Raw genomic sequence first — 21915 nt, 5'->3', positions numbered from 1 at the left:
AGAGTGGGTAAAGGAGGAGGAAGAGTCATGATGATGATAAGGAAAAAGATGGTAGTAAACCAAGTGGAGTGTAAGTAAAAGCAGAAGTACTGTATATTAAGATATATATTAATAAAAAAAGAGTTAACAATCATTGGAACATGTGTCACCAAAAACAAATTCATGGACCGATCAAGAATATGAAGACATGATAGATGGCACAATAAGGAGTCTAACGAGAATCATTAAAGAAAGGAGAAAAGTGATATTAGTAGGAGATTTCAACTGTAAGGAGGTGGACTGGTAAAATTATGAAAGTGGTATGGGGGAAGAAGCCTGGGGAGATAGATTCATGAACCTAATGATAGATAATATGATGGACCAAAGAGTAAAGGAAAACACAAGATTCAGAGGAAACGATGAGCCGACGAGATTGGACCTGGTGTTTACAAGGGGTATACAAACGAACGATGATATTAGATATAAGTGCCCATTGGGAAAGAGTGACCATGTAATATTAGAAATAGATATAGAAGAGGGAAAGGAAGATAGAGACAAATCATACAAAGGAGACCAATTAAACTACAGAAAAGCTGATATTGAGAACCTCAAGAACTATTTTGAAAACGTTAACTGGGAGGAGATGGAAAACTCAGAGAGGGTGCAAGAGAAATATTACTTATTTTTGGAAATATACAAAACAGGAGTTGGGGAATATGTCCCAAAATATAGACCTAAAGAAGAAAGAAAGAAAGATTGGTTTAATGAAAGGTGTGCTAGGGCAAAGGAAAAAAGAGATGGAGCATGGAGAAGGTGGAGGAGAAATTGAAATCCAGAAAATAAGGAAAACTTTAAAGCAACAAGAAATGAATATGATAAGGTGAGGAAGGAAGAAGAAAGGAACTATGAAAAGAACATTGTTGAAAAATGTAAGGAGCAACCAAAATTGTTCTACATATTCATAAATGGAAAAATAAGGCAAAAAGAAACAATCGAAAGATTGAAAGGAGAGAATGGGATGGTGGAAGACCCAAAAAGTATGGCAGAATTGTTAAATAGTAAATTTCAGGAGGCCTTTACTAAGGAATCCAAAATTGAAAGACCACAGGGTAATATAGAGACTGTCTATATGAAGGAAATTAAAGTAACGAAGCTTGAAATAAAAAAGTTGATGACAGAATTTATAGAGACTGTCTATATGAAGGAAATTAAAGTAACGAAGCTTGAAATAAAAAAGTTGATGACAGAATTAGATGAAGAGAAGGCAGTATGACCGGATGAAGTCTCAAGCAGAATATTAAAAGAATGTAAGGAAGAACTAGCAAGTTCTATAAACATCATCATAAAATGTTCAATAGAAAATGGAACAGTACCAGTAGAATGGAAAAAAGCTGAGGTGGTTCCCATATATAAGAAAGGAAGGAAGGACCTTTAAATTACAGACCAGTATCACTATCTAGTATAATATGCAAGATGTGTGAAAGAGTAATAAAGAAACAATGGATCAAGTTTCTTGAAGACAACAAATTATTATCAAATAGCCAATTTGGTTTTAGAAAAGATCGGTCGTGTGTAACGTATTTACTGAGTTTCTACTCTAGAATAGTTGATAGAGTACAAGAGAGAGAGGGATGGATTGACTGTATTTATTTGGATTTAAAAAAGGCATTTGATAGAGTTCCACATGAAAGATTATTGTGGAAGTTAGAGGAGAAGGGTGGCTTAAAAGGAAGCACATTGGAGATGGTTGGAAAATGATTTGAGAAATAAGGACGGTAGTTAAAGATATGAAGTCCAAGTGGAGAGCAGTAGAAAGCGGAGTGCCACAGGGGTCAGTATTGGCGCCAGTACTTTTTCTCATATATATAAACGACATGCCAGAGGGAGTGAACAGCTACATAAATCTGTTTGCGGACGATGCAAAACTGTGCAGAGTTATAAAGCAAAAAGAGGATTGTGAAATACTGCAGGAAGATTTAAACAAGATCTGGAAATGGAGTAAGAAATGGGAGATGGAATTCAATGTGGACAAAGGCCATGTCATGGAAATAGGAAAGAGTGAAAGACGACCAGTGGGAATCTATAAGATGGGAGATGGAGTAGAACTAGAAAAAGTAAAAAAGGAAAAGGACTTCAGAGTGACGATGGAAGAAAACAATCAACCAGTAACCCATATTGATAGAATTTTCAGAGAGACATATAATTTGCTAAGGAATATTGGATTAGCATTTCACTACATGGACAAAGAAATGATGAAGAAATTGATAAGTACTATAATAAGACTCAGATTGGAATATGCAGGAGTTGTGTGGACCCCCATAAAATGAAACACATAAGGAAGTTGGAGAGACTACAAGAAATGGCTACAAGAATGGTTCCAGAATTTGAAGGGATGACATATGAGGAAAGACTAAACGCTATGGATCTACCAACCATGGAACAGAGAAGGGAAAGAGGGGATCTGATACAATTTTATAAATTGATTAATGGAACGGATCAAGTGGATAATGAGAAACTGATTCTGAGAGAAGAATATGACATGAGAAGCACAAGATCGCATAGAAGGGAAGATGTCTGAGAGATGTTAAAAAATATAGTTTCCCCCAAAGATGTTTTGAGGCTTGGAACAATTTGAGTGAGGAAGTAGTGTCAGCAAAGAGTGTGCATAGCTTTAAAGTAAAATTGGATAAGTGTGTGTGTGGAGACAGGGCCACACGAGCATAAAGCCCAGGCCCTGTAAAACTACAACTAGGTAAATACACACACACACACACACACACACACACACACACACACACACACACACACACACACACACACACACACACACACACACACACACACTACAACTAGGTAAATACACACACACACAGAGAGAGAGAGAGAGAGGAGGACAATAAGAGAATGATCCCGAGAATCAGCTGATCTTCACTACCTTTGTTTGGGTTTGCAGTGGCCTTGGCGATTAGTGTGGACTCGTTTTTTTCATGAATACAGTGTTACAAAATCATGAGTGAGAAAGAGATTCCATCTAAATGCAGGTATGAGACACGGGAAAGAGTGAAAGCTGATGATGACTATATTGGTGAGGGAGAAAGCATTCGAAGGCTTTGATACAGCGCATACTTCACTATTTGATAGAGTGTTGACTATCGAACGTAAATTAGATAAAATGATAAAGGAGAGTATGGGAATAAAAGAGAATGAAGAACAGGATAAAGAGCTTCAGAAATTGAAAGAAAGGATAAAAAGAGTGGAAGAAAACGAAACTAAGCTAAGAACGGAATATGAAGAATTAAAAGTGAAAATAGCTAACTACAAGAAATTGATGGAAGAAGGACTCGGTAAAGCCGAGAAAGAAAAAGAGAAGCTAAAAGATCTAGTCAACAAAGAAGAAGAAAGAGTACAAGACGTGATTAAAAAAGAAGTACAGGCATGGAGAATCCAAGATAAGACAAGGAATCATTTCAGGAAGTATCTCAAGAACAGTTAAAAGAAAGCTATGAAAATATGACAAACAAAATGATAGGAGTCCTGAAGAAAAAAGAAAATTTAGTAAGAGAAAATGGAACAGTACCAGTAGAATGGAAAAGAGCTGAGGTGGTTCCCATATATAAGAGCGAAGAAAGGAAGAACCTTTAAATTACAGACCGGTATCACTAACTAGTATAATATGCAAGATGTGTGAAAGAGTAATAAAGAAGCAATGGATTGAGTTTCTTGAAGACAACAAATTATTATCAAATAGCCAGTTTGGTTTTAGAAAAGGTCGGTCATGTGTAACAAATTTATTGAGTTTCTACTCTAGAATAGTTGATAAAGTACAAGAGAGAGAGGGATGGATTGACTGTATTTATTTAGATTTAAAAAAGGCATTTGATAAAGTGCCACATGAAAGATTACTATGGAAGTTAGAGGAGAAGGGTGGCTTAAAAGGAAGCACATTGAGATGGATGAAAATTACTTGAGGGGGAGAGAAATAAGAACGATAGTTAAAGATATGAAGTCCAAGTGGAGAGCAGTAGAAAGCGGAGTGCCACAAGGGTCAGTATTGGCACCAATACTTTTTCTCGTATATATAAACGACATGCCAGAGGGAGTGAACAGCTACATAAATCTGTTTGTAGACGATGCGAAACTGTGCAGAGTCATTAAACAAAAAGAGGATTGTGAAATACTACAGGAAGACTTAAACAAGATCTGGAAATGGAGTAAAAAATGGGAGATGGAATTCAATGTGGACAAAAGCCATGTCATGGAAATGGGAAAAAGTGAAAGATGACCAGTGGGAATCTATAAGATGGGAGATGGAGTAGAACTAGAAAAAGTAAAAAAGGAAAAGGACTTGGGAGTGACAATGGAAGAAAACAATCAACCGGTAAGCCATATTGATAGAATTTTCAGAGAGACGTATAATTTGCTAAGGAATATTGGATTAGCATTTCACTATATGGACAAAGAAATGATGAAGGAATTGATAAGTACTAAAATAAGACCTAGATTGGAATATGCAGGAGTTGTGTGGACCCCCCATAAAAGAAACACATAAGGAAATTGGAGAGACTACAAAAAATAGCTACAAGAATGGTTCCAGAATTTAAAGGGATGACATATGAGGAGAAACTAAAAGCAATGGATCTACCAACTCTGGAACAGAGAAGAGAGAGAGGGGATCTGATACAAGTTTATAAATTGATTAACGGAATGAGAAACTAATCCTGAAAGAAGAATATGACATTAGAAGCACAAGACGCATATTAAGAAACTGAGGAAGGGAAGATGTCTGAGAGATGTTAAAAATTTAGTTTTATGCAAAGATGTGTTGAGACTTGGAACAGTTTGATTGAGGAAGTGATGTCAGCAGAGTGTACATAGTTTTAAAGAAAAATTGGATACGCGTAGATATGGAGACGGGACCACACGAGCATAAAGCCCAGGCCCTGTAAAACTACAACTTGGTAAATACACACACACACACACACACACACACACACACACACACACACACACACACACACACACACACACGGCCCGGTAGCTCAGTGGTTAGAGCGCTGGCTTCACAAGCCAGATGACCGGGTTCGATTGGCCGGGTGGAGATATTTGGGTGTGTCTCCTTTCACGTGTAGCCCCTGTTCACCTAGCAGTGAGTAGGTACGGGATGTAAATCCAGGAGTTGTGACCTTGTTGTCCCGGTGTGTGGTGTGTGCCTGGTCTCAGGCCTATCCGAAGTTCGGAAACAATGAGCTCTGAGCTCGTTCCGTAGGGTAACGTCTGGCTGTCTCGTCAGAGACTGCAGCAGATCAAACAGTGAATTACACACACACACACACACACTGTGAAAGATGACTTGTGGGAATCTATAAGATGGGAGATGGAGTAGAACTGGAGAAAGTAAAAAAAGAAAAGGACTTAGGAGTGACGATGGAAGAAAACAATCAACCAGTAAGCCATATTGATAGAATTTTTAGAGAAACATATAATTTGCTAAGGAATATTGGAGTAGCATTTCACTACATGGACAAAGAAATGATGAAGAAATTGATAAGTACTATAATAAGACCCAGATTGGAATATGCAGGAGTAGTGTGGACCCCTCATAAAAAAGAAACACATAAGGAAATTCGAGAGGCTACAAAAAAATAGCTACAAGAATGGTTCCAGAATTTCAAGGAATGACATATGAGGAGAGACTAAAGGCTATGGATCTACTAACCTTGGAACAAAGAAGGGAGAGAGGAGACCTGAAAAAAGTTTATAAATTGATTAACGGAATGGACCAAGTGGATAATGAGAAACTGATCCTGAGAGAAGAATATGACATCCGAAGCACAAGATCGCATAGTAAAAAGCTGAGAAAAGGAAGATGTCTGAGAGATATTAAAAAACATGGTTTGCCACAGAGATGTATTGAGACGTGAAATAGTTTAAATGAAGAAGTAATGTCTGTAACGAGTGTGCATACTTTTAAAGTAAGATTGGATAAGTGTAGATATGGAGACGGGGCCACATGAGCATAAAGCCCAGGCCCTGTACAACTACAACTAGGTAAATACACACACACATTGATAGACTTGCTGATAAATAAACTTTCAGATTAATTTTTTAGACCGCTTAATTAGCATTGTTTGCATGCTCAGCTTGAAACATCATTGCTTTGTATAGTTTTAGCAGTGAAGTAAATATCAATGAAGTGTCAATAGAAGAATGAGGTTGTGAGAGTTGGCTGTGTTTACTCTGCAGGACACGAAGAAAGAAAGCTTCAGCGCGGCGCATTGGCCTCAAGAAGCTGATGGACTGGATCTTGAGTGTCATGTCCATCGGAGTGCACCCGTGGCGCCTCATTGTGGGGCGGCTGGGCAGGATGGGGCATGGGGAGCTGAAGGGGTGGTCCTCCCTGCTCTCCCGGAAGTCCCTCATCCAGGCATCCAAGAACTTGAAGGAAATGTGCAAACAGTGTGCTTATCTTTTCCCCGGGGATGCGCCCTGCATCCTCTCTGCTTGTCTGGTCTCTATAGAAGCAGACTCATCCTTCCGCATGATGCCCGACATGTTCACACCTGATGAGAGGTTCGGTCAGAACAGCCAGAACTGCAACCTGTCTACACCTGAAGACCTCACCTGTACTCATATACTAGTGTTTCCCACTTCAGCTAAAACTCAGGTGTGTTGTGCCCCTCTTTTAGCATTAGGCATTGTATTTTGCTTTGTTTATAGTCGTGTTATTAATTTTTATTGCAAATTTTTTGCGTGTAAAATTGATACTGACATTAGAGATTTGCATTAAATATTTTGCTTTTCAAAATGATGTTGGACTAACAAACTTTTTGCTTTTCAGTCTGCCCAGAAGATGTTCCAAGATGAGCAGACATTTGACGAGAATGCAGACCTGCTGCTGGACAATGATGTTGAAAACGACATAGATTCTGTAGTGATGGACAGCATGCCAATGGGCCTCAGTATCAATGAGCTGCTCATGCTGGACACCGGCCCCAATCAAGATGACCAGCTGGAAGATGGCGGTGGCCACCGGGACTCCCTCTCACAGCCCTCCAGCCCCATCATGGGAGCTGGGGGCCGGACCAGTCCTTCCCAGTTTTCTGGGCAGGCACGGTCCAATGGTGTGGTTCTGGTGGACCCCCAGGAGGATGGCCGTGGCTCGGTGCTGCAGCAGCCACTTGCCCTTGGTTATTATGTTTCCACTGCCTCAACAGGCCGGCTGCCCCGCTGGTTCTGGTCTGCTTGCCCTCACTTGGAGGGCTCTTGTCCTGTGTTCCTCAAGTCCGCCCTTCATCTCCACTCCCCAGGCATCACTCAGTCAGAGGAGTTTGTGCACAATACCAACAATAAGGTCCATCCGCTGGACTCATCCTACACCACAGATGTTCTCAGGTGTGTGTGTGTGTGTGTGTGTGTGTGTGTGTGTGTGTGTGTGTGTGTGTGAGAAGAGAGAGAGATTCTGAATTTTTTCAAAATGAGTATGTGGCCTCCACCAGTGGTTGTCATCTGTACTGGTTTTAATGTGTAAACTTAATAGAGGCTTGGTTGTACAGTTTTTGTTATGTTATTTGGTTTGGTTTGGCTTGTGTACCATTTCATAGTATTCCCCGAGTGGCAGGCAAGTGAGTGAGTTGCTTTGTCTTTCCCCAGATATGTGCTTGAGGGCTACAATGGCCTGTCATGGCTGGTGCTGGACCCGGCCAAGCAGGACAGGAGGTCATGCCTGCCCCTCCACATGCAGGTCCTCGCCCACCTGTACAACATTATGGCTGCCCTCGTATGATGTCCCAAGGGCAAGGATAACGTGTCTTGATATCAGTATTTCCTTGAGCTGTGGTGCAATTGTTGGGCTTTACAGAAAGTGTCTCCTCGCCGGACTACAAAAAAGTGCTCTTGAATGAAATTACATCATGGTTTCTGTTTTATGGAAAAGTGTTCTTGTAATTGTTCTGTATTTTATATAAATTTTAACCACTAATTCAGATTCTAATTTCAAGGATCTCTAAAAATAATTCCATGAAAATTCAACAAGAGGCAGAATTTTCCTAACCATTTTGTAATTTGGAAATGACCTAATAATGAATAGCCTCTTGATTGTTTTGGTGAAATATTTTGTTAAGAATTTTAATATTTAATTTTTATGGTGAGAGAGTTTGTGCCTGGGTGACTCTCAAGAGGCTTACAATGAGCTGCGGGTTGTAGCGTAGTGCTGGCGCAGCGTGTGTTGGATCAGGGAGGCAGAGCAGATGAACCAAAGCATTATTACAGTAGGGCTGATGCATAATTTTCTTAATGCTCAAAGAGAAGGTGTTACCTCACAAAACTTGAATTATCTCAAAGATCAATGTATATATATATATATACTTAACTTATTGACCAGGAGTCCACCACAATGCAATCAAAACAGTCCTGCCTTAGGGAGAGGGACGCACGGTCGGACCACCTCGGCAGACTGGGAGGAGCCGCGGCGACCGGCTGTACGTTGTGCTGAATCACACTCTTGGGCGAGCGTAGGCAGGTGGGCTGTTGGTCCGTCAGGCTGGGCAAGGTTAGCCAGTGCATTGTTAGTGACTAGTATCCAAGCAGGATTGTCTGTGATAAAATGAGTGACAGATTGTACTTCATATTGGATATTTATGCCTTTTATTATTAACCGGTTTTCAGCATTGCGGTGCTGGCAACTCGAGTAATGTAAACTAATAAGGCAGTGGTGTACAAGCCAGGTGGGCCCAACTCTTAAGAGGCCAAGAGCCACTGCCCCCCCAGTGCTCCAGATAGTGTACAGAGCAGCGCCAGTTTGTTCACTCACCTGTAGCCAAATTGTATATAAAGATTAGGAAGGTGACCTGTGAGCCCTTGGGAGGTGGCAGTGTGTGATTGGCTCCCAGTGACCCCCATCTCCCCCCCCCCACTGCTGGGTGTACATAATAGCCTAGGTTACTTGTACAGCGAGACACACGTTTTACACCTCCTGACTGTTTATAAAAGTTAAGAAGTATTCTCTCTCCCTCTGGTGCAACTGCCTCCCATCTTGATGCAAACGGAAGGGGTTGTAGTGTAAAATATTTCTGTCAGTAAATTCAATTGTTTATTTTGAGACTAACTTAAAAAAAACATAAAAAATCAAGTAGTATTTAAGGTTAGATAGTTTAAAGAAGTATTTTACAAAGGAAACATTTGTACAAGAAGTGTATGTATTTTACAAAGTGGAAGACAGTTGAATCTTCCACGGCAAGAAAGTGCTTCACTCGTCTCCGGGTCCTGCAGCGGTGCGTGACTCTGCCCGACAAGACAATAGTGATGAGCTGGGCGCCGTGGCTGCCACAGTGGTCGGAGGGACTGAGGAGTGAAGACAAAACTTAATGCACTTTTATGCATTCTTTTGAGGTTGGGACAGCCTTATGCCAGCCAGGGTGCGTGTGGAGCAAGCTATTTATATGTGTGTGTCGTGAGAAGTCGTGAGCCAACAACTGTCTACCAGATGAACTGTTTCAGGACTGGACCGTTTTGTTACATTTTTTAGGAAATGTGTATTTTATGAGGTACTATAGCATTTTATATGTAAAGTTTTATTTATGTTGAGTTTCCGACTATGCAGTATTGTAGAGAGAGTATTTGATGGGGCTTCATCAGGTGTGTGACACTGCTATGTGGACTCTGAACAATGAATAACTCTTAGGACTCATTCCACTTTTAAGCCAAATTTTGATCAGTAAATTGTTTTTGAAAAGCAAAACATTTATGTGAAATTGAGTATTGAGACTGCAATAAAGTGACTGTATGCAATCACAGAAATAAATGAGATTAGCTGTGCATAGAGTAGACAGATAAGGTCAGGGTTGGCTGTGGGCCGGCGGCAGCTTCTTCCTTGCTCAAGCACTGTACTGTCTGTCCTGTCCTCTTCCTTCCATTCACAGGAGTAGCGGCGGCGGTGATGTGCAGACCGGCATGGCACAAACCATCCATCCTCCTAAGCACAAAGTGTAGGATAGTCTTAGGATACCCAACATCTCACTTCTCCATCCTGCCACCCTGCCACTTTCATTCCTACTCTCATCTTTAGTTTGTTTCCACTTATTGTACAGAAGCATCCACATGAATTTGTGGATGTTTATTTTAGACATTTTTAACATCACCATTATCATGTATACATTCTGACAAGGTTATTTACTGCATATGACATCTTGTGAAGCACCCCATACTGGACATGACTATTGGCAATATTGATCCTTGAGAGCTTTAATGGTTTGAGGTGTTTACATTATCTGTAGACTGACAACATCTGAGGTAGTGGCTAGAACAAGGCACCTCCATACATATGTACAAGCATTCCTTGACTCACATTATCACAGTGTAAGAGAAATATTAGCAAGGAGCAGGAAAGGTTCAGAAAAAAAAATAGAAGTGAGTTGAGAGCTGTGTGAAAGTTGGTGGTTCAGTTGGGTTTAGGAGAATAAAACAATTAGATGCCTTAGAGGAAGGAATACCAGGACTAGAATTGACTTGCAGCCATTTCCCTAAAGACCAGGCATTGGTAGCTAATAAATAAATAGACACTGAGGTGGGATGGTGTGTGTGTGTGTGTGTGTGTGTGTGTGTGTGTGTGTGTGTGTGTGTGGATGGGTGAGGCGTTGTGTTGTCCGTTGTCTCAGCAGTCCAAATTGTTCATAGGGAGGTTATTCCCTTTGCTGTGGGATGTAACAAGGAAAGAAGTTAGCTATTTTCTGGTGTTCTTGTTTTTTTTTTTTTTTTTTTTAATTTCTGGAGTTATTGGATTATCAGTTGAGCTTACAAGTTCTAAAGAGCTTAATAGTAGTTCTTTATAAAATTCAAACAATTTACAAAGAAATAGAAACGTGCTAGCATAATAATTAATAGAACCATCTCTATTGTGAAAATCAGACAAATAGCTTCATGTCCATGGTGTCGTCACTCCATCTAAACCATTGAAACATTCACCATCACCATTACATCCCAAAGGCTCATTAATTCATCACCAAAGTAAATACACACACACACACACACACACACACACACACACCAAGGTGAAGGTTAGGGAAGGCCCTCCCTCTTCCCACCGCCGTCCGCTCGCACCCTTACCTTCTCTTCAACGTCAAACTTTACAATAATTATTTTTTTATGAAGCTGACCCTCGCCTGACTCTCCCAGCATATCAGCGTTTTGTTTGGGTTGTGCTGCCAAGGCCCGTGTGAGGTGAGCGTGTGTGAGTGTGAGGGGGAGCCGTGCTCCAGGCTCCCCACTGTCATTATTATCATTGGTATAAAATACAGTTTTATGTGTAATGAGGTAGTTTTCTTTCTGGGTGGGTTCCATGATCTTATGTCGGTGGAGTGGTAGCGAGGGTTGGTGACCTACCATTAGGGAAGCATTTCGTTAGTGTTTTTACTTCTGATTTGGGATAATTAAAGTACATTATTATATCAACTACTGATGACTAAAAACTGTGACCTATACTAACTTGATTTGTTAACAAGAATTATTTTAGTTCGGATACATGTATGGTAATAAGCACGTCATTATATTAACATAGTTATGTAGGTAAGAACACTTGATTCAGGTATAGGTCTCCATCAGGTCAGGTCAGGTTGATCATGTACCAGGAGGACCTTACATATGTCCTTCAATAACTCCAGTGCAGGGCTATCCCTGTCCAAAATGGGGCCCTAAGCGGAGAAAAAAAAAATATATATATATATATATATATATATATATATATATATATATATATATATATATATATATATATATATATATATATATATATATATAATCTAGCCCCCTCCCCCCGAGTCCTACCCAATCCCAAATGTATATTAGGTACAGAATAACAATACACTGAAATGCCATTCAATATAAACAGCCTTTATTAGTAACAACAAAGGTAAGTAATATACTTCACGGCAGCGCATGTGCGCATTCTTTGCGCATGTGTGCAAAATGCGTTTCCTTGCCCAAAATGGGGCCCCCTATGGATCGCGGGGCCCTACGCACTGCGCGTGTTCTGCGCGTAGGCAGGGGCGGTCCTGCTCCAGTGAACATCAGTTATGCTGCAACTATATCACACGCATAGGATGAGCCAGAAAGACGCTTTTCAATCAAAGCAGTATATAAATGAAATGCATTACAGAAGGAAGCGATATCTCCACACAGATTATATATATATATATATATATATATATATATATATATATATATATATATATATATATATATATATATATATATATATATATATATATATATATATATATATATATATATATATATATATATATATATATATATATATATATATACATACATATATATAATGGTAAGTTAAATATAATCTTCAACACCTGCCCGCTCACTCGGAAGAGCGACTCGGCCTCTCTCCGGGAGTAAAAAGTTAATTATGTGTGTTTCCATATTACTAAACTATACCTATCATTGCACAAAATCTCGTCTGGAGGTGCAGTGTCGAAGAATGAAATGATACGTAAGAAACAATTTATAATGCTTGAGTTAGAGAACTGTGTAGTCTACTGGTGGGTCAAAAGATTAACGTCGTAAAGTTCCTCATAATTGTGGTGCAGGAGCAAGTTATTTTGACCATGTTAAAATCAGAGATCTCTCTTACAATCGAGAGTAGAAAATGAGAAGAAATACTAACATATATGATATGATCAATTGATTTTGGTTTTCACTGATATTCGGGTTTATATTCTTAACGCGATTTTCCTATTATTTCTTAGCGGCTTTAGAATTTACAACTAAGAGTATGTAAAAATGATTGAGATTGGCTCCAATGTAAATGTACCACGTCATGACTACTGACGTGTGAAGCATTGAATCAATGAAGCATAGCCGCCAGTACGAAGGCCGTGCCAGTACTCGGTTCCAGCAGCTTCTAGACAGCCTCGGGCAGTTCGGGCTCAGTTTGAACTTTGCACTCGACCTTTCTCCATCGATCCATCCTCACAGGAGTCTTCCGCTATGTTCATCAGTCCCATTTTTGGGGAAGAACTTGGTGGTGCCCAGATCCAGGAAACGTTGGAGGTGTTTATATATACTTGGCTGGCGATAATGAACGACGAATTTGTGAAGTGCAGGTATGTGGCTAGCGGACCAATAATTGTGTTGGCGGAATTCTTTGGCCTTCGCCTCGGCATATGTTACCAGTGTGCAATTGGAGGAGGCTGTGCAAAATTTTGACAGGCGTCTGGCAGCCATGGTCGATGTGAAATACACACTGCAACTTAGGCAAGTGATTTCATTTTCACACACAACCTGCACGGCCCCAACAAATCCCCAAGAAGATGATTTCAGTTTCTTAGATGAAGGTGGAACAGCGGACAGTTTTCGTGCTAGTGAATTTTAGGAAATACATATACGGCTGAGCGGACGCAGCAACGGTCGTTGAGAAAATATTGCTGATCAGTCAGTCAAGTATGATGAGAGTGAAAATTTAGACAGCTCTAGGCATTAAGCTCTAAAAGTCTTGGTATGATACAGTTCACTCCAACTTAATGTTCCCATGACACAAACATGTAGTGTTTGGCTGGTTTGTGTGTGACTAGAACAGTGATTGATTTGCAAACCGTGCGTCACGGTGCTGACTCCAGTAACAATCAGCACCGCGTTATTTTCGTGGATAGGCTATTATATACGTACACACTACACCAGGATTCCTCAAACTTTTTTCATCACGACCCAGTTTCATTTTATACTCTACCTTTACGACCCATTATGTTCAGTTTATCGTAACTTTTCTGAACCTTATATATATATATATATATATATATATATATATATATATATATATATATATATATATATATATATATATATATATATATATAACGTTATGCAAGAGGGAAACTAGCCAAGGGCAACAAAAAAAAAAAAAAAAGGCCCACTTAAAATGCAAGTTCCCTAAAAGATTCGTAGAGACTTAGCCGAAAGACAAGGACAGATGTCTTGAAACTTTCCTCTTAAAAGAATTCAGGTAATAGGAAGATGGAAATATAGAAGCAGGCAAGGAGTTCCAGAGTTTACCGAAGAAGGGTATGAAAGACTTGAGAGTACGGGTTAATTCTTGTAGTAGGGAGTTAGAATAGGGATGAGAGGAAGAAGAAAGCCTTGTGCAGCGAAGCCGCAGGAGGAGGGGAGGCATGCAGTTAGCAAGATCAGTAGAACAGTTAGCATGAAAATAGTGATAAAAGATAGAAAGGGACGCAACATTACGGCGGTGAGAAAGAGGCTGAAGACAGTCAGAAGAGGGAAGTTGATGAGACGAAAAGGCTTTTGATTCCACCCCTTCTAATAAAACTGAGTGAAATCTCCCAAAACATGCGAATCGTACTCTATACAAGGACAGATAAGGCCCTTGTACAGAGTTAGCAGTTGGAGGGGCGAGAAAAACTGGCGGAGACGCATCAGAACGCTTAATTTCATAGAAGCTGTTTTAGCAAGAGATGAGATGTGAAGTCTCCAGTTAAGATTATGAGTAAAGGACAGACCGAGGATATTCAGTGTAGAGGAGGGAGACAGTCGAGTGTCATTGAAGAAGAGGGGATAGTTGTTTGGAAGCTTGTGTCGAATTGATAGACGGAGGAATTGAGTTTTTGAGGCATTGCACACTACTAAGTTTTCTCTGCCCCAATCAGAATTCTGAGAAAGAACTGTGGCGTCCCTGCGTGATCTGTTGACTTCCTGAAGGATTGGTCGTCTCTGAAAGGACGTGGAAAGATGCTGGGTGGTATCATCAGCATAGGAGTGGATAGAACAAGAAATAGAATAATAGAAAGAGATTGTGTGACAGGACAGAACCCTGAGGAACTCCACTATTAATAGATATAGGAGAAGAACAGTGGAAGAACAGTGGCCATCTACCATGGCTGCAATAGAATGGTCGGAAAGGAAATTTGAGATAAAGTTTCAGAGAAGAATAGAAACCGTAAGAGGGCAGTTTTGAAATTAAAGCTTTGTATCAAAAGCTTTTGGTATGCAAAATGGACAGCAAAAGTTTCACTGAAATCTCTAAAAGAGGATGACGAAAACTTGGTAAAGGCGGCGTCACACTAGCACTTTTTCCGTTGTCTCAGGCGATTTCCGTCGTTTTTTTACTCTTCTGTCAAAATAAGAACTGGTTTCTAATCAACACTTTTATTAAAATTTTTTTTTCTTAAATGGAAGAATGCTATTATCAAGATATTAGAAATCTAAATAAGTTAATCAATATATATTTGTATACATATTTTTTTCTTCTAGCCTAGGAATGAAAAGTTCCTCAGTTGTTTGTGTATGTACATTTCCAGGGGAGTGCGAATGTGCGACGCTTTTGAATATTTCCAAGGCAACTTCCAAGTAATTGGCCAAGATGAGCAGTTATAAGTTATGTCAGTGGACAAAACACTCTGAAGAATTTCTCATAGAGAGCATTAGAGGTCACCGTTGCGTTTGGGATCACAGAACAGTTGATTACATTATAAGGTTAAAAAAAGCCACGGCTTGCTGGGGTGAATGATTGTAGATTAAACGAGTACTTACCAAGTATGAAGTTTGATCGTAATTTCACGAACATTTAACTGAGTCACTGAGGTAGGCAACGAGACGCTCACGTTACCAGCTCCACATCAGTCCTTTAGAGAGTAGGTTTGAGGAAGCAAACAAACACCTCATTGAGCAGATTCCAAGTATGTTCCATGAGTGTCTGGGTTGGGTAGGGAAGGGGTTTCCTACCTCAGTGACTCAGTTAAATGTTCGTGAAATTACGATCAAACTTCATACTTGGTAAGTACTCGTTTAATCTACAATTTCACTTCACAACCATTTAACTGACGTCACAAGGTAGGCAACGAGAGCTTTAGAGAGGTTCCTCAAACCTACTTTTTTGTTTTCCAGTTTAGGCGTATTAGACTTCTATAATAGGGGTATTATAGACTAATGATATAACCCAATTTATTAACATTGATGCGCCTCTCTGGCGTGTACAAAAGTTTGAAAACAACCAAATAAAAATTATACCTATTACAACCGTATAATAACAAGTATTATATTATCCTAATGTGTACACAAATTTAATAACAGTGGTAAACGAAAAATTGCATACAAAATTAAACATTTTCACAATGCAGGGTCATACATAACTTATGACAAAACTGCCCTGGCAAACTGACCACCTTTGTTGATAGGTTTTTGGTAATGCTTAGTGAAAGTTGACTCCTTAGCCCATCCAATGGTTGATAGAATAGTGGACAGCGGCAGTTTCAGGGCTGCCTTACTGGTTGAGGCCGACCTAGTAGAATGAGGGGAAAAAATAGTCAGGTCAATCCCAGCAGCTTGCATAATATTTTTCGTCCACCGACGTAACGTATCCCTCGCAGCTAATTTTATTGGAGGTTTTGTTGTAATAAAAAATCCCATGATTTCCCCGCGTATGGATTTTGTTCTACTAAGGTAATTCACTATTGTGGCAACAATACACAATTTTCATCATGGGGATAGACATCAAAACTCAACTAGGACAAATGGTCACCTGGCCTTGAAGTTTTAAGTGGATCCCCTATCCTAAAAACAACTGTCTCTGGACTCTGAGACGGTCATGTTTCTAGTGTCAAGTAAATGTAACGTTTGTCCTCGTTGACCAGTCAACAATAGCATAAGAATTGCCAGTTTCCTGGAAAGTTGAAGGAGTGATAAATCCTTATTTTGCCCTAAACTTGACAAGTAATCCAAGACTAATTTAGGGTCCCAGGTAATACGGCATCGGGGAAAAGCTGGTCTTTCCCTAGAAACTGCCTTCATAAATCTGGTCACTAAGGAATGTTGTCTTGCCGGTCGGTCATTAATACTGGCTACGGTAGATATGGCCGACCTTATGGTGTTCAATGAGCTGTAGCTGCGCCCTTTTCCACTCCGAAATTCTGACAACAAATACTGTAGAAATACATTCAAAGGTGGATGAAGTGGATAAATTTTTCGGCAAATGCAAAAAGACATCCAGCGTCTGAGAGGTGGCCCATATTGTGATTTTGTGCTATCTCTCCATGACGTATCGAACCACACTAATGACATCTAGCAGCTATATGGCCTTTGTTGCCTAGCAGCAGGACAAATTACTTCATTGGAAGGGGGCTCCCTTGTGATGACTTAATTTGAGGATTATTTAATCCTTTTAATCTCCATGACGTAAGGAGAAATTGGGTAACCTCTGCCGAAAAGCCTTAATTTTCGTACGATTCCCTGATAAAATCGCTCTCGTTAACACCAACCTTTGAGCCTGTGGATGGTGTTGAGTAGGATTTTGTGGAAGAACTAGGGTATTTTTTGGGGAGAAGAACGGGAACTGCTGCCATTAGCTGGAGAGCTTTGGGGAACCAAAACTGGGTCGGCCACAGTGGGAATACCATCAGTATTGATGCTTCGTCTTCTTGGAGTTTCTTCAAAACTCTTGAGATGATCCTGAAAGGCGGGAAAGCGTAAAAATTTTCATTTGACCAGGGCAGTGTGGAGGCATTAATGTGTGTGGCAGATGGATCTGGTTTCCAGGAAACGTAGGCAGACACTTGTGCATTAATTCGTGTAGCAAAAAGATCCACATCCGGTGTAAAATAAAGTTGGCAAAGTCTTTTGAAAACACGAGGGTGTAACATCCATTCACCATCTAAATTCCTAACTCTGGACTCTTTGTCTGCTTCCCCAAGGAGTAAAAAAACTGCATGGTATAGTGAGCATCCCTTTTTAATTCCTCTTCCGACTCTGCAATGAAAATACAGTCATCCCGATAGCATACAACCAATATTCCACGTTTTCTAAGATGCGATAGGGCAGGCTTCAGTAATTTTGTAAAAATACGAGGGGCTGACGTCAAACCTTGTGGTAGACAAGTGAAACGAAAGAACTGATCTTTCCACATAAACTGTAATCATTTCCTATCCTCTGACTTAACATAAACTGAAAAATAAGCATCTTTAAGATCCATGGTAATGAAAAAACAGTGTGGATGAATTAACTGTATCACATCCTTCAGAGTATCTAATTTAAAATGGATATGAGTAATATAATTATTAAGTTCCTTGAGAATGAGGATGACTCTAGTAGTACCGTCAATTTTAGTAATAGGGAACACATTAGAAAAGAACCCATGCTTCTTTGGCTCATATCGTTCAATAATTTGTTGTTTAAGGAAAAAGGAAAGAGCAATATCCAGGGAATGGCTATCAGCTGGAGACAAATTTAAAGGGCTAGGTGGATTATTCTGGTTGGGTAGACTGGCAAAATCCAGAAATTTTCCATGTACTATATTGTGAATAAAAAAGTCTTTTGTGAGTGATCCCCATACTGAACTGGCATCAAAATTTTTTCCTCCCTTAAAATTATCCGGAGTATTAATCAAAGGGGGTAAAACAGTACTCACCCTGGGGCGGCTTATTGGGGGAGTTTTGGTAAATGCATCCCTCTCCCCTGGGGATGCTTCTGGCCTAAAAAAGGCCTTGGCTGGTTATGTAGCCGAGAATGCGAGGAAACCTGATAGGGCCGCCTAATTTGCTTGTTTGAAGTATATCTCCTCCCAGAAGACTTGTAAGGACAGTATGTAGGCCTTCCCAGTTTCTTTGTTTTGTGTATTTCCTCACATCTCTTAGTCACATCAAACGGAAAAAAAGCATCTTGTCTAACCTCATACTTCCACTTGCAAAGCTCGGCCAAGGCAGAGTCGTGAACATGGAGCCGTGCAACTTCTTTCCGTAGTTGATTAATATAATTAATAGCAGAGGAAAGCAGCCTAAGACTCATGTTTAGTCCATCTAAGTATGAATTGATATTCTTTCCTTTCTTTTCCCCGATATCGCTTATGCACAGTGCAATAGGAACTAAAGCTTTTGAGATCAGGCTATTAGTCTGAGTAAGTGTCAATTAATTTTCCACCAAAACTCATAGCTTTGGAAACGGCAGCGTTGGTCACGGGAACTTTCAGGTTTTGTACATTGCTTGGGAGCTTGATTTTTTTCACAAGTAGATTTTATACCTTCAGCGGAGGGTCGACGTCTCAAACTCAAGTTTAGGATGGAGGCCAACCGCTCAGAGAGGGGCTCTCCTTTCTGTTCCTCACTATGGAAAAGACCCGAGAAATCCCCTAATGCCTTAAGAAAATCAACCTCATCACAGTCTTGGGACGCAGGCATGGAGTTGAACGTGTCCAGTTCATCCAAACGGTCAGGCAAACCCACTGAATTGACTGTGACATCGTCCTCAGACGAGGAAATGTCATGAGGGCCACGAAAATTTTCACAGTTATCGTAAGGCTCATCTTCCCGTACTGGGTTATTGTCGAGTTTTTCAATTAAACCACTCAACAATGCAGATAGCCGGTTGAGAGTTTCACCGCCAAACGAGCACTCGGTTGTTGTGTTGGCGCGACTTGGGCCGGCCACAGCTGGTGGTGAACCACACTCGGGCCGTGGTTGACTCAAACCGTCCTTCACTCCCATGTTCTGGGTGGCCCTCCTTTTACTGGCCGGTAAAGGCACAGAGTCTTTCTCACGTCTCTTCTTCTCAGATGACGACGATGACGAACGCCTTGGCGTTTCGTGAGCCTCGTTCTGGTCCGACATCGGTCTGAACAAAAAGAAACAGTACTGTGTCACATAAAAGCCTTTCAAAACACAAGGCGAACAATATATGTCCGTGGATCATATATGTTATTTCCACCAAGAAGGAACGGCTCGTCAGAAGGTGAAGGCTTACCAGGTGAAGGGTGAAACACTAACTGGAGCAGGAGAGGACTGGACTGCGTGGAGGTCAGCTGTGAACTGATGTGGAGCTGGTAAGGTGAGCGTCTCGTTGCCTACCTTGTGACGTCAGTTAAATGGTTGTGAAGTGAAATGAGCCATGTTTGTGTACAATCGACAAGCGCGGCAAAGGCGGAAGCAAGCTTGTGTGTGTCTGCAAAAGTTGACAGTCATTAGAAAATTGACAGAAAAAGAAGACGGAAAAGTGCTGGTGTGACGCTGCCTTAAGGAACGCCAGGAGATCACCAGTAGAGCGACCTTGACGGCAGCCATACTGGCAATCAGATAGAAGAATGTGAAGTGACATGTTTGAGAATCTTCCTATTCATAGTAGTTATGGAGCAGTTCATCGACATTGCTGATAAGGAGCTGGTACCTCTGTTGAGGGAGAAGAGGTTTAGGACTTTGAAGGAGGCTGCTACATGGGCTGATGATTATGTGTTGGCCCACCGTCCTGTGCAGCAGCCTGGGAGTTGGAGTCGTAAGGAAGGTGGTCCTAAGGGAGGCCCAGGGAGTGGTGGCAGTTCTTCCTCGGGCTCTCCAGGCCACTTTAGGCGATATACTGGATTCGGCAGTAAGATGGGTTTGGGAAAGCCCCAGGCCCCCACCCCTCCTTCTTCTGTGAAGGATGGTACGGATGGGAAGGCGGCCCCTAGAACGCCCAAGTATGATTACCAGCCTACGTGCTATCACTGCCGAGGAAAAGGGCATTTTAAGTTCAATTGCCCAAAGTTAGTAACAGCTGAAACTCCAAAGTCCTCGCAGAAACCAGTTGCCTTGTTGGTGTGGCCAGATAAAGTTTGTGGTGATGAGTTGACTGCTCCTTCAGGCTTTAGAAGTGAGAAGGCACGGCGTGTGCCTGAGTTGTGTCTGGAGGAGAGAGAGCAGGTTGGCCCACCTGTCCCTCCCCATGTTGCCTCTCCCCTCTGTTGTTAAGGATAGTGAGCTCGACTGGTGCCGTCCTTTCCTGTGTGGAGGCACTATTGAGATTGATGGCACAAAGTATCCCGTCACTGTACTGCGTGATACGGGAGCACAGCAGTCAGTGTTCCGAAATGTCACTGGTAGGAAGGTGACATCTAGCAAGGCAGTGTTGTGTCGTGGACTTAACACTGTGGAGGAGTTCGTGACGGCTGAGGTGACGCTGTCATGTCCTCTTGTCACTGCTACGGCTCAGGTAGCAGTGGCAGACGAACTGCCAGTCGCAGGAGTGGACTTCCTGCTTGGGAATGATTTGGCTGGTGGTCGTGTATGGATCCCAACCTCTGATGAGGATGAGGTTGCTGAAGAGTCTGGGCCAGTGGTGCAAGACTCTGTAAATGTTGTTACCCGCTCTCAGGCCCGCCGGGCTGAGAGAGAGCCTGTTACTACCCAGGAGGTTGCTAGCAGCCAGGTGGGATTGACTCCAGATGGGAGTAGCAGTGCTGATGTGGTGGAGCCAGTGTTGGGCTCACCATTGAGTTCTGGTGTAGAGGCTGACGGTGACGGCGTAGAGTCACTTGTTAATGCACCGGACTCGGCTTTGGGAGTTGTTGCTGAGAGTGAGGACGGAGTGTTGGGTGTAGCTGAGTTGTTTGATGGTTATCCTCACTCTGCAGAGCACTCCGGAGGAGCACTCGTGCTGAGTTGCTTCCTGGTGTGGAGGCTGAGGGCTCTGATATTCAGCACAGGCCCCAGCATGATAAGTCAGGCAGTTTGTTGGAAGTTGGCGCCCAGGGTGGGGAGACTTCCAGTTCTGCGGGGGAGGTGGAAGTTTCTCTCCCTGTAGAGCATCGTGGAGGCAGGGAGCGAGCTGTTCCCTTGCCTGGTGACTGCCTGGCTGGTGGTGATGATCCTTCTGAGGACTCACCGGATCACATGGCAGGAGCGGAGCAGCCTGGGCCAGCTCTCCATCCTCGAGGCCGTGTGGGATGTAGGGTTGCAGCGTTGCCTCAACCCCATGACCCTATAGTCCATGGCTGGACACCTGGGCATCCGAAAGACCGTCGCTCGCCTGCGTCGCAATTTTTGGTGGCCCAGCATGTCTGGAGAAGTAGCCACGATTCTTAAGTGCTGCCACACTTGTCAAGTGGTGGGCAAGCCTAATCAGACACCCCCTGTGGTGCCACTCCACCCTATCCCTGCTGTTGATCCTCCCTTCACG

The 21915-nt window shown here is 41.7% G+C and overlaps 2 protein-coding genes and 1 long non-coding RNA gene across 7 annotated transcripts in view; 2 read left to right on the top strand and 1 right to left on the bottom strand.

Annotated features, from left to right (window-relative positions):
• LOC123513392 (mediator of RNA polymerase II transcription subunit 13-like) overlaps positions 1 to 11282 on the top strand; it is a 64194-nt gene extending 52912 nt beyond the window's left edge. For all 5 annotated transcript variants that reach the window (XM_045270528.1, XM_045270529.1, XM_045270527.1 and 2 more), the window contains 3 exons: positions 6223 to 6643; positions 6818 to 7371; positions 7630 to 11282. In XM_045270528.1, the coding sequence (XP_045126463.1) occupies positions 6223 to 6643; positions 6818 to 7371; positions 7630 to 7762 (1108 nt within the window). In that variant the 3' untranslated portion in view covers positions 7763 to 11282. The remainder of the gene's footprint in view (positions 1 to 6222; positions 6644 to 6817; positions 7372 to 7629) is intronic.
• A 1593-nt stretch (positions 11283 to 12875) lies between these two features.
• Positions 12876 to 21915, top strand: part of LOC123513391 — a 10663-nt gene continuing 1623 nt past the window's right edge. The window contains exon 1 of the long non-coding RNA XR_006677325.1: positions 12876 to 13091. This is a non-coding gene — a long non-coding RNA (uncharacterized LOC123513391). The remainder of the gene's footprint in view (positions 13092 to 21915) is intronic.
• Positions 17121 to 20084, bottom strand: LOC123513390. The gene is made up of 2 exons (XM_045270525.1): positions 18401 to 20084; positions 17121 to 17445 (listed from the first exon to the last, which is right to left on the bottom strand). The coding sequence occupies exon 1, from the start codon at positions 19593 to 19595 to the stop codon at positions 18894 to 18896; it is 702 nt and encodes a 233-aa protein (XP_045126460.1). The 5' UTR covers positions 19596 to 20084; the 3' UTR covers positions 17121 to 17445; positions 18401 to 18893.

This window comes from Portunus trituberculatus, chromosome 36 (assembly GCF_017591435.1).
Source record: "Portunus trituberculatus isolate SZX2019 chromosome 36, ASM1759143v1, whole genome shotgun sequence".
NCBI classification, from domain to species: domain Eukaryota; kingdom Metazoa; phylum Arthropoda; class Malacostraca; order Decapoda; family Portunidae; genus Portunus; species Portunus trituberculatus.
Note: the sequence above shows the minus strand (reverse complement) of the source record. Positions and strands in the feature narration are given on the sequence as shown.